Raw genomic sequence first — 13,289 nt, 5'->3', positions numbered from 1 at the left:
TTATTATATAAAAAAAAAAAAAAAGCCATTATTTAAGAAAGGTGCATCTATTTAAGAGGATTTAGAAGCCAATTTATTAATAGTGGTATTTTCCTTAATTGTTTTTTTTTTTCACAGCTTAGTCTTTCTTCCTGTTCCATCAATGAACCACACTCCAGCTCAGTAGATGGCGGGAATGCACCTTTTGCTTGTTTGCCAACCACCATAAAAAGCCAGAAGAAGTAGAAGAATGTGTGGGACGTTAACCCCTGCATGTTTCAAGATGCTTTGAATGCTTTGAGGTAGAAAGAAAAATTCAGGGACTTCTTGGAAATGCATGGACATTGTTTGAAAGTTTGCTGGATGATTACAAAGAAAAGAGAGAACAGATGATTTATCTGACTGACTGACTGAACCAAACATGTATGGTTTCTTTTTATATTCTTATGGTGGGTTTGCCAATTTCATTACTTTTAAGTGCTGAAAGAAATCTTTCCGAACCGCACATACTGGCAACTGGTATGCAAAATGCTGGTTTGACTGGACTCAAGGATTCTTAAAAGTCTGACTGCATATGGACTGATGGACTGTGAAACTGAGTGCATACTGTAAGTTGAATTGTGAACCCATTGTTTATGTGAACCAAAATTAATTAATTATGAAATTGGTGGTTTACACCCCAAGGTATCGGAGGTGTCAAGGAATGACCTGAATTTTATTTAATTTTTGAATTATGTAACTTTTTGTTGAATTGTTGAAATGTTTTTATGATGTTAAATGAGCTCCTGAACTGGAATTGAGTTTTTTTTTTCTGTGCATTTGCGAATCCTTAATGCTTTGCCCTGGTTGAATGTTTTTTTTTTTTTTTTCTTTTTCAAAAATGACTAAGAGTTTATATGAATTAAGTCTTGCTGTTTGTGTGTTAATAGTTCACCCATACAAGTCAAGTCAAGTCACCTTTATTTATATATCGCTCTTAACAATACAGATTGTGTCAATGCAACTGTACAGCATTAATTAGGAAAATAGTGTCAATAATGCAAAATCACAATAGTAAACATTTCAGTTAAAGGCAGTTCATCATTAAATTCAGTGATGCCATCATCCAGCTCAGTTTAAATGGTGTCTGTGCAGTCAAGTACATACATATGCATGCATACATGTTAAGAAAAGTATTTCTATTCCTCTAAATGTACAAATCCTTTGTAGGGTTTACTGACTAAAAGACTGAAGAAATTTAGCAGGTTTAATCACCTGCTTGGCACCCCAAATTAATTGTGTCAATCCATTACAATAAAAAAAATTAATTGAAATTCCTCAGTCATGTGGTTTGTTCTGACGCCGTTCAATTAGACTATGAGAAGACCCAAGCCTTCAACAACTTTCCTGTGCATTCAAATCTGAAATCCCTTCCATGTTTCTTGGGAAAGGCTCACATCACAGGTTTGCACCTAATTTTTCACAAATAGCCAAACCCCTCACTGCCCTGAAATAAAAAGGAGCAGGGTTTAAAAGGACTTCTGAATGTCAGATTGCTTTTGACACCCTTAAGGAGCATTTGTTGAGCTTAGGAAATCCTAATTTCGATTTACCAATTGTGGTTAACATTGATGCTAGTGATATTGGCCTTGGAGCTGTATTTGTCCAGTAGAGAGGCCTAGGCACAGAATACAGAAAAAGAAAGTACAATACAGTTCCAGATGCCCTTTCCCTTGCTCCAGCGGACCAACCTCACTCGTCAACCTGTGCCATAGTATTAATATCCACCAAAGGGAGAGATCTGTCTTTCCTGTTACTGACAATGGAGTATGGAAAGTCCAACAAGAGGATGCAGAAGTGCAAGAAGTGTATCTATCTATTCTGGACGATGGAAAGAATATAGGCAACTCCTCTATTACTCTGGCCTTTATTGAGGACAAAGTCTATCGTATATTCCAGCTACCACAACGTACCATCTACCAGGTGTGGATACTCAACTTCTTATGTGCAAGGCTTTTGAGTTTCGTTCATGATGACCCACTCTCAGGTCATCTAGGTAGATACAAACCTTTCAGAAGGTTGCAATCTCTTGCTTACTGGCCTAATATAAGTTTGGATGTCAAGAAGTATGTCCGGAATTGTTCAGTTTTTCAGCTCAACAAACCAAAGGGTAAGAAACTAGCTGGGAAGTTACAGCAAACCCTACTGGTAACAAAATCCTGGGAAATGCTTTGTGTTGATATAATGGGATCTTTTCCCCGGAGTTCCTAGCTAAATTCTTATCTACTGGTCTTTATTGACTATTTCTCCAGATGGGTGGAACTTTTTCCATCGCAGACAGCTACAGCTCTGTCTATCTCACAAATCCTGGTCATAGAAATAATCATTCATTGGGCTACATTCTGTCTGACCAAGGACTGCTATTTGTGTCAGAAATCTTTGCAGAGACCTGTAGCATGGGCGTAGAATATGCGGGGGACGTGTCTCCCCACTTTTAATAAAAGCTAAATTTGTCCCCCGCACTTTTTTGGGGCAAGTGTGTTCACGTAGAGGATTTTAGGGGCCAGTGTGAAAAAAATCTTGATTTCAATTCAAAGAGAAAAGATAGTCTATGCATGACCTTTTATACCAAAATGAGAAGATTTGAATATTACGAAAATATAGGAAAAATATTTCAAATGTAATTAATAATACAAATTATTGGTAATTGTCCAGCAGGGTATTTGATTTCTTAGCCAATTAAAAGTAAGAGATGAGGAAAAAAAACTTGTCGATTAGACCCAAAAAAAAGGTATTATTACGTTTGACATTTTTACATTTCTGTCCCCCTCACTTCTGAAATGATGGCTACGCCCGACAGAATCATGCATTAGAATCAGATTAAACAACTGTAAAAGCTACTTTTTTTCAGGCTATGACATATTACGTTACACATCACTTTATTTAAAGACCAATAGCGTTTAAAGGGGTCAAATTAATTTTTTTCTCCAAAAACCGCTCGAGAAATTGCATTAAAACATTTTACACAGGCATGTCTCGAACTACACGCAGACGTCATCAGTGAGCGTCCGCAGGGTCCTTTCACTCACCGTACGTCTGTCACGCCGCAGTTTCCAGTCTTCTATAGGTCAAACTACAGCAGAAGCAGAAATGATCCGATCATTAGGTTTACTCAAATACTCTCTGAATGTCTCTCAGAGGGCTCATGTCAGGCTGTTATCATCCAGCAGAGGAGTCGCGACTTTCACTGGAGGTACATGTTTAATTTGTTTAAGATGGATTAGCCGTTAAATAAAATGATCAGTGAATCAGAACAGCAGAGTGATGAAATATGTTATAAAAGGGGACGAATGATTCTGATCAAACAAACACAGGCTATTCCTTTAAAAAAGTGTATTTGTCTCATTGACAAAATAAACAAGTTTTGTACTGATAAGTCTATATTGCTCAGTTGGGCATGTTCAGTAATGTTATCAATTTCTGTAAATAATCTCCATATTTACCTGAGTATGCAGATGTAAAAAACTATTGAGCATAGACTGACAGTAACAACTATCAAATCCAAACCCCTCTATATGGTTAATAAAACATCAGTGCTGTTTGATCCTGATGATTCTGACTCGTTTTCTTCAGCAGTTGACACTAATGTCAGACAGCAGCTTCCTCAGACCAGAATTCTTCTGCTGTGATTTGTAGGACACAGGTGTTGGGATGAACAAAGAGGAGCTGGTTGCTAATCTGGGCACCATCGCTAGATCTGGATCAAAGGTGAACTCTTCGGTGAACTCTTCACTGAACTCTTCAAACTCTGCTGTTTCTCATTCCATCAGTGGTTTTGTTTCATGGTCCTTTTGTTCTTCCTCCATCAGGCTTTTCTGGATGCTCTTCAGAATCAAGCGGAGGCCAGCAGCTCCATCATCGGTCAGTTCGGTGTGGGCTTTTACTCCGCCTTCATGGTGGCTGATAAAGTGGACGTTTATTCTCAGTCAGCAGAACCAGGCGCTCCTGGATACAAGTGGTCCTCAGACGGGTGAGAGAAATGAGAAGAGAGATGGGTTTAAGAACAGTTTTAAGACAAAAAGGATGTGCTTTTTTATTAGGGCTCCTCGATTATGGAAGAAATCATAATTACACTTATTTTGGTTAATATCATAATCACGATTATTTAAACATGATCAGGAGTGGGCAATATGACAAAGTAACTAATACTTGGCTAACTAATGCAGGTAAAAAAAAGCCCTTAAACAATTATTGAAGACAAGTAAATTATTGAAGAGAAATAACAAATAATAGGGCAAATACTGCAGAAAAAACTACTGCATATTACGTCAGTAACATTAAATGATTTGACTGATTTGGACATTACGTTTGGGGTGAAACGTGCACTGCTTTAAAGAAAAACAATGGGTGGCACTATAGTTTTATGTCAATTATTGGGTTTTCTTGATCATTGGAAGCCGAGTTTGAAATCAAGACTAAAATTACCATCAACACGCAAGGTAACTGCACATCTCAGCCAGCTTTTGCCATATTTGTGGCTGTTAGACTATCTTTAGGCATCTAACATTAAGACAAAGCAAACATTTGTCAACATTAATCACATTTTTGTGTTTTACTCACTGAGTTTTGTGTGTCTGCAGCTCTGGAGTGTTTGAGATCGCAGAAGCTTCAGGTGTGCGTCAGGGAACCAAGATCGTGCTCCACTTTAAAGACGACTGCAAAGAGTTTTCATCAGAAGACCGAGTCAAAGGTGTGCAGCCCTCAAAACCACAAACATTGATATAAAACATGACGTGCTTGGAGAAGAAACTCACTGAAGTGACTGGTCTGTTTTGCAGAGGTTGTGACCAAGTACAGTAACTTTGTCAGTTTTCCCATCTTCCTGAACGGACGGCGGTTAAACACCCTGCAGGTACAGTATGTGAGGTCTGTTTGTAAATGACCTTTGACCTCCCTGTGGCTCTGATGATCAGTCCTGAGCTGTTTTCTCTCTCTCTGCAGGCGCTGTGGATGATGGAGCCCAAAGACATCAGCGAGTGGCAGCACGAGGAGTTTTATCGCTACGTTGCTCAAGCTCATGATAAACCCCGCTACACACTGCACTACCGCGCAGACGCTCCGCTCAACATCCGCAGCATCTTCTACGTGCCGGAGATGGTGAGTGTCAGACGACAGCTGAATCTTTGACATTATGCATATATAAAAAAAAAAAGACATCTATACATATAAAAATTGTACAAATACATAGTTATTTTTAAATTAGTTACATGTTACATTACTAACAACTGAAGTATGCATTTAAAGTACTAATTTGTACATATTTTGATTTCATATTTTAATTAATCAAGCATGTACTTAAATTGCACATATATAATTTTAAAAACAAGCATTTACATATTTTAAAATTACATTATGCATTTAAAACATTTTTTAAATGATTTTGTATTTTATAACTTAAAGGAGACATATTATGCCCCTTTTTACAATATGTAATATAAGTCTGTGTGTGTGTGTGTGTGTGTGTGTGTGTGTGTGTGTGTATATATATATATATATATATATATATATATAATTTCATTATTATTTTTTTGAATTATTATTATATAATTATATATTTAATTTTACACATAATTTTAACTTTAATTAGCCTGTTACACTGTTTAACAGTCTCAAATATGCATTATTTTAAATTTATCCAAAATGCAGTTATGTGCATTAACATTAATTTTATATATATTTTTTCAGTTGTATATTTTATTTAGTATTAGTGGTGTCTGATTTTTACTTCACAAATCACCTTTTTCTTACATATAATTATCCAAATTAATATTTAACATCCGTTTATGTATCATTTAACAACAATATAAATTAATATGCATGAATTTAATATATATATATACTTTGCAATTATACATTTCATTGTGTTGTGCAGCATCAGAGCGACTGACAGATCAGCAGGCAGAAGATCTGATGGCCTGGATGAGGAACGCACTCGTACAGAGAGTCACCAACATCAAGGTAAGCACATGTACATGCAAAAAACACAAAAACAAAATTACATTCTCATTCATTGCTTCTGCTCGCATCAAAAAACTATACTGATTGTGTAGCAAAGGTAACTTGTAGTAAACATCTGTCAAAAAGCAACTATATTTAAAAAATTGCATGTACATACTATGAAAATATAAAGTGTTTAGATAATTAATTGCATTATACATGTGTACAAAATATTTTTTACATTTTTAATTAGCCTGTTACATTTAACAAAATAAAATTAGTTTTAATTTATAGTTTAAATTTTTTTTGGTATTCAGCAGTGTTTGATTTCTTTCCTCTCAAATAATAATTTCAACTTTAATATCTCTATTTCATGTCCATATATTGATTTGTTTGGTAATCAGCCATGTAATAAATTCTGATCACTCTTTGTATGTACTATTATAAAATATTGTCTATTAAACATATAAATGCATTTAAAGCATTAATTCAATACATATTTCAATTGCAATTAAAAAAACCATCACAATAATCCACACCACTCCAGTCCATCAGTTAATGTCTTGAAGCGAAAAGTTGCGTGTTTGTAAGAAACAAAGGCATTTAAACTTAAAACCATTGCTTCTGGCCAAAATACGAGTCCATAATCCTTAATAATGCTTCCTCCAGTGAAACAGTCCATCTCTTGTTTTCCTCAGACATCAGAATCAACCCACATATTTGTTTAGAGCTCTGTTGGACTGTTTTCACTTTTAAACCGTGCTTGGATCTGTGCATGTTTCTCACCTGACTTCTCTCTGAGACTTTTTTTTTTTACTGGAGAAGGCAATGTTAGGAATAGAGGACTTGTATTTTAGCCAGAAACAACAGTTTGAAGTTAAAAGACATTAATGATGGATTTGTTTCTTACAAACGTGCAGCTTTTTGCTTCAGAAAATGTTAATTGATGGACTGGAGTCATGTGGATTATTGTGATGTTTTTAACCAGCTGTTTGGACTTATATATAGCATATTTGCATTGTAGAAATGCTGTGGTTTCTCTAACATCAAGCGTTTGTTTGCAGACATGATCTGATCAAGAAGCTTCATGCACTGAAGGACTCAAACCCTGAGCTGGCACAGCTTCTCCTCGAGCAGGTAAAGAAACCGTTTCCCCCACTCTCTCATCTCAATCCTATCTCTAATTAAAAACTACATGCCATTTTTACATACCAGATATATGACAACGCCATGATCACCGCTGGCCTGAACGAAGACCCTCGTCCGATGATCTCGCGGCTGAATCAGCTCCTCACTCAAGCTCTGGAGAAGCACTGACACCTGTGCTGGAGTTCAGCCTGACGGACTTGTTTTGCCTTTATTAGAGCCATGCATGGATGCACAAAGGGGGCTTCCCGTGCATCGGAGGTCATCATCGCACACTAAACACAAACAAACGTTGTTTATATGAAGACTTGAGAATCTTTGTGCAGGTGTGACATTGTCGTTTTAGTGGGAGTCGTGTTTAAGCTGATAAGACGATTGTCAGATTGGACAAAACAGTTCAGCAGTTTGTGCAGCGAGAACTGCACTCCTGAATTTACCTGAAAAGATGCGAGAGATATTGGCATATCAAGAAGAAGAATCCAGTGAAACATGTTAAATATTGATATTTCTTGTACCTTTTTGCTTTAAAATTATTCACATTTCAGTCCATTGATTCTGTACTTTAACAGGTTTTCCATATGTAAAACAAACATGAAGTGTCTCAAATGCTTTTCACCCATTTTACATTTTTCAATTACAAAACCTCTAATGAAATGGGTTAATGTTTTGATTTATTAAAAGGATCAAGCATAAATAACCATTCTTGTGCTTCCTTAACGTCTCATCAAAAACATTACAATTTCATAAACGCAAAAGAAAATCCGTCTTAGCTAAATGTGATCATTTCCAAATGGGAATCGAGTGCGCTCAGAAATGAAGTGCGCCACGCTCTTCGCTGCAGTTGCCTCGTTCAGACAGCAGGCGGCGCAGTGACTCCAGTGAGGAGCACATACTGTGATGGAGGTAAAACAGCCAGCTATTAGTCACGCATTTACAGTAGATCATGTGGATTCTAGTTCACCTTACTGATAATAATATGAAGGCGGAAAAACTCCTCAAATGCTGTGTAGTTCTTCGTGTTAACTACATTTTCAGGCCGTTTAGACAAAACTGATCAAATAACATTTTTAATTTTAGACGTTGTTTTATCATCATTGCCATCAATAATAGCTTTAAAAAAATGCTCTTGCGGCATGGCATGAATTGTTAAACGTACAAATATTCCAGGTAATCATTAAGTTAATTTGAGCTCATAAATGATGGGATTACAAAAGAATGAACGAAATGCTGTTTTAAATAACTTTAGATGGAGTTTAGGATTTCACAACTGGCCAGTTTCTTATAAACTAATTTTTGTAATTAAAAAAAAAAAAAAAAGCTTCCGTGTGCGTGCAACAATTCAAAAAGGCCACATAGCCTAAAAAAACGTACCCATAGAGTTACTATGGGTCGTTCACACTTGCGTTTACAAACACAAAGCAGCGATGAAGAATGCAGGGTCTCCAGGCACGTTTTGAACCCGTTTAGAAACGGTCTTAAAATGTGGCGCAACTGTGAGACCATAGCTCACGTTAACGTAGAAAAACAATAGAATGCAGCGCGATCGAACGCAAAACGCGTTCTGTGTTCACTGAAAATCTGTGAAGTGCTCCACCGTGGGTAGCATATCTTGCAGGACGAACGCATTAAAATGACGCAAATATAGTGTGTAGGCACAGCTTAAATCGTCAAATTCATTAAGCGCCAACAGTGAACCGTTTCAGCATTTGTATCAAACCGTTTGTTGCGTTCCGGAACACACAGAACGAATACGAGGTCACGCACACACTGCAAACTTGCAAGTGACAAATGCATTTAAATACAGCATTGGCATCCCCCAAGAAATACAGGGGTTACTTTAAGATAATTAACGCAGTAATACCTAAAATGTTTGACTTCTCACAGCTGTGTGTTTTGTGTTTATGTGTTTTTGACCAAAGTGACATTAGACATTTGTATGGAAGCCCATTCCGCTATGTAAAAATGCTTTGGTAAATCAATTTATTGAAAAAAAAGTCATAATTATGAGAAACTAATTCACAGTTATAATATAAAAAGTCAAAATTGCAACATACCAAGTAATACTGGATGCCATAAAAAAAATTAAAAGCATTGACATGTCAAAATGGACTAAATTTGATATTCCAATTGACTTACAAAAACATAAGTTTTATACGTTAATGTCATGCTACAATGACTTGTTACTGTCCAACAATTATCAGTAAAGTTACTAACAATTAGTAAAAACAGCCAGAGAGGCAAAGAGGCAGAGGCTGCTGCATTTAAACAGACCATTTTCTGTAGTTTCCACAAGACAAGTGAAGACATGTAGCCTACCTCAGTTTCTGTGATTTCATTCAGCACTCCTCAGACACAGCTGTGCAGAAAAGTGACGGTCAATGCATTAACAAGCCATGTACACGATATGTGGGTTTAATGAAAAATGCAATTGTAATTCCTGTAAATCGGATTAAGCACGCAGTAGAGGAGCAACGACCATATAAATTTTTGAGCTGTAGTTGTTTTTGCTTGCTACTGGTTTGTTAGTCATATCTTGCTCGGGATCGCTCGTAGCAGGGTTTCTCTCACCAGTGTGCATGGAGCTACACTTGCAATAGAGCAATTGCATTTTCACTCAGAAACAAAACTATAAACATGCCAAATTTTGACAAACATTTAATTTTTTTTTTTGCTAAATCATTAAGCAATACCACACTTGCAATCATTGGTCGGAATGAGATTACCTGCAGTCCAATCACAGCAGTGCTTACATTTAGAGAAGTCATGTTCATTATTTTTAAAAAATGCAACTTTTATAAATTTGATCACATCCAAACCTGTAAAATGAACCAAATGCAGTGTGCTCAGAAATTGTGAATTGCAGAACAAGGGCTCTAAACTGCAGTGGCACTGTTCAGGCACCAGGAGGTGCAGTGAAGCCAGTGGTGAGCACACACTCCAATCTCATGCTGAAGAAAGTAAAACGGGTCAGTAAGTTAAACTTCTGTGGCACATTTAATAAATGCATTTCAAATGTAATGTTCTGGTACATGCACTTCTCCCTTAGATAAAGCGAATCAGAAATTAAATAAAACCTAAATAGTTCTATAAATAAATCCTACACTGAACTTTTAGATCTAAAAGAAAGAACTGTGAAATGATTTTAAGGATAAGGAATCTTAATCAAATATGTTTTCAGGAAAAAAAAAAAAAATAGGTGATGACAATCTTGATGGAATCCAGAGAAACGGATCCATGCATTTCCCAATCATAGAAACAAAAAAAACCCTCAATTCAATTAATTAAACAACTAGCTCTGGTCCACTAATTGTTTGAAAACGCACAGGCTTTATGTGAAAACAGTCAGGTGTTAGTTTAAAACTTATGCATATTAATTACCTAAAATCAGAATTGCGAAAACGCGCAAACCAAGTCACCACAATGGTTGCATCTGTTGCACACAGTTTATTTAACAATATGGTATATAAGTACGAAACAAGTTCTTAACCAGTTTATACAGCGATCTCAAATCTTTTTTCCTTTTATTTACAGCATGTCATCAAGCTGCATGATTTACATTAAAGAATCGTTCACCTTCAATTCAAGTTTCATGAGGAGGAAAACAAAAGAGGCTGACTGAAGAACTCTTTGAACAAATCAGCAGTCAGACGAAGCTCCGGCCTCATACGTGAGGTGGAAGGGACATCATTGATGTTTCAGAGATCAAACGAGGAAAAACAGGAACATCTTCCTATATCTTAAGAGACAACTACTGAATCCAGGCCAATAAATTAACGCATTTGGGCACCTTGAAAAATAAGAGCAACTTTCACAATTTGCTCGCGTGTTCGCGTGTGTGCAGTAGCCAAGCTCCTTTCTGTACAAATGAATACAGGTCCTCTGTACAAACTCCAGTTTGGAGAGAAAAAGGCGGCGCGTCCTTTTCCAAACCTGGTAAATGTGAAAACGTATCAGACAGGAATGAGGATTGCTCCTGATCCTAATTCCACACCGAGTATCTTACAGTCCCCTAAACACGCACACACACTCACCAAAAAAAAAAAAAAAAAACGCATTTCAGTTTGCAAACATACAAAACGAAAATCCTCAATAATAAAATCAAATATTTTGCCTTGAAAAATTCCATTTAAAAAGTCCATATGCTCAAAATAACCCCCTCCCCGAAAGAGAAAAAAAAAAAACAACGAAAACAAAATTAAAAATGTAACTCGTAGACCAGGACTGCATTTCGGCCGGTCCGACAACCCTCCCAGAAAAAATACCCTTTGTGATTCTGCTCTTTAAACAGTAATTTCAATCCCTCCAACAGGGAAGAAAAAGCAGTCCATTGGTTGTGTAAACCTATTACAGTTCATTTTGTCGCCTTCTCTAATTTCCTGTGTAGAAAACACACCTCTCTCCTCAAAAAGAACGTCACTTAATGCTACAATCCCTCGACGAACTTCTCTAACGTGTCTCCCGATGTGTCCCCAACCATACTCATCTCGTTGGGAAGCCCTCCACGGTTTGGCGTGTTCAGCTGCGGAAGCATTGCACTCTGTTCGGGTGTGCACAGGTGAGCCTGGTCCATGGGGCCCGGCATGGGTCCCGCCAGGCTGGGGTGGGACGCGCCGGAGTGCAGGGGCGACGGCTGGGGCTGCATGCGCGGGGACGGGCTGGAATGTGGCGGCTGTTGGGACGGGGGGCGGGGCGATTGCACAGGTGCAGGCGACCTCACTTGGTTGCCCAGCGCATTGGCCATGGCCTGTCCGGGCAAGTGAGCTCCCTGCGGCTGTCCTGCAAGCATGTGGTGTTGGGGACTCATGGAAGCAGCCTGAGCCGGCGATCCCATTTGCTGCTTCAGCATCTGCTGCTGCTGCTGTTGCTGCTGCAGCATGCGCTGTTGCAGCATGTTCTGCTGGGCGTCCATGCCCATGCCAGTCTGGCCCATCTGAGCCATTGGCGGCATCTGACCCATGGGCCCGGCGCCTCCCTGCATGGCCATCTGCTGCTGCATGCGGATTTGCGAGTAACTGGCCGCGCCTTGAGGTTGTGGGAATCTCCCTTGTCCTGGAGGCATTGCTCCCTGTTGTTGCTGTTGCTGCTGCATGCGCATTAGTTGCCGGCGGAACAGCTGCTGGTTTCCGTTGTGTGCAGCGTTCATCATCTGTCCCTGGGATCCGAGAGCGGCCATGGCTTGGGTTGCGGCCGGTTGCGGCTGCTGAGGCGGCATGACGGGTCTCTGCACGGGGCCGGTTTGCATCGCAGCCATGTTCTGCATTCCCGGCTGAGCTGCGAGCATGGCCTGCGGGTTCTGCTGCTGTGGTTGGCTGGCTTGGTACTTCGCCGTCCGCTGTTTGATAAACGCCGCCATGAGATGCGGGTTCGATTTGAGGATGTTGAGGACCTGCTGTTGCTGCTGAGGGGAACTTGGTGATTTTAATGTGCGCAGCAGGTCCTGCAGCGCTCCTGGAGCGATGCTGCTGGCCACCACTCTTTGCTGCATGCCTTGCTGCTGCGGGGCCTGTGGTTGTGCCTGCTGGGGAGGCATGACGGCCTGCATCTGCCGCGGCTGCTGCTGTTGCTGCATCATGGCGCGCTGCATCATTTGCGCCTGTTGCGGCGTCTGCACTACCTGAGACTGCTGCGGGGCCATGGCCATCTGCTGCGGCGGCACTTGCTGCGTCGGAGGTGCCTGCGGATTCTGCATGGACCCTTGCATCCCAGCTGGCCACTGGCCAGGCTGCATGTTCTGAACCATCTGAGGACCACGAGGGGCCATCATCTGCATGGGAGTCATCATGCGAGGTTGGTTCATCTGCATGCCATTCACACTCATCCTGTAGTCTTGCTGCTGCTGCTGCTGCTGGTGCTGTTGCTGCTGCTGAACTTTGGTCATCATCTCTATTTGTTTCGCAACCTTCAAAGCCTGCTGCTGCTGCGGAGAGGGCTGCGGCTGCTGTTGAGGCGGCATGGGCAGGGGGGACTGCTGCTGGGGCAGAGGCGAGGACTGCGGGCCTGACTTACCCTGCGACCCGGGCGTAGGCGGTTGGTTGGGGAAGGGTTGCACCATTGCAGCTACATTTGGATGCGTCTGCTGGGGCTGGTTGGCTAATGCCTGCGAGGTCTGAGGCGTATTAGGCTGCTGCAGCTGCTGAGAGTTGGGCGTCCCCGGACCTCCTGAGGTAGTTGGGGAGGGCAGACTGGGC

General features: G+C 40.0%; 1 protein-coding gene and 1 pseudogene across 1 annotated transcript in view; one reads left to right on the top strand and one right to left on the bottom strand.

The window, feature by feature from the left end:
• The first annotated feature begins 3,016 nt into the window (after window positions 1–3,016).
• On the top strand, window positions 3,017–7,786 carry LOC107695658 (heat shock protein 75 kDa, mitochondrial-like; annotated as a pseudogene).
• Window positions 7,787–10,530: 2,744 nt separating this feature from the next.
• Window positions 10,531–13,289, bottom strand: part of LOC107695656 (CREB-binding protein-like) — a 31,189-nt gene continuing 28,430 nt past the window's right edge. Inside the window, exon 30 of the mRNA XM_016495663.1 lies at window positions 10,531–13,289. This exon is cut by the window's right edge and continues 2 nt beyond it. Within this exon, the coding sequence (XP_016351149.1) occupies window positions 11,525–13,289 (1,765 nt within the window). The 3' untranslated portion in view covers window positions 10,531–11,524.

This window comes from Sinocyclocheilus anshuiensis, unplaced genomic scaffold (assembly GCF_001515605.1).
Source record: "Sinocyclocheilus anshuiensis isolate Anshui unplaced genomic scaffold, SAMN03320099.WGS_v1.1 scaffold1075, whole genome shotgun sequence".
Lineage (NCBI taxonomy): Eukaryota > Metazoa > Chordata > Actinopteri > Cypriniformes > Cyprinidae > Sinocyclocheilus > Sinocyclocheilus anshuiensis.
The sequence above is the reverse complement of the archived record's forward strand: the minus strand, read 5'-3'. Positions and strand labels throughout refer to the sequence as shown.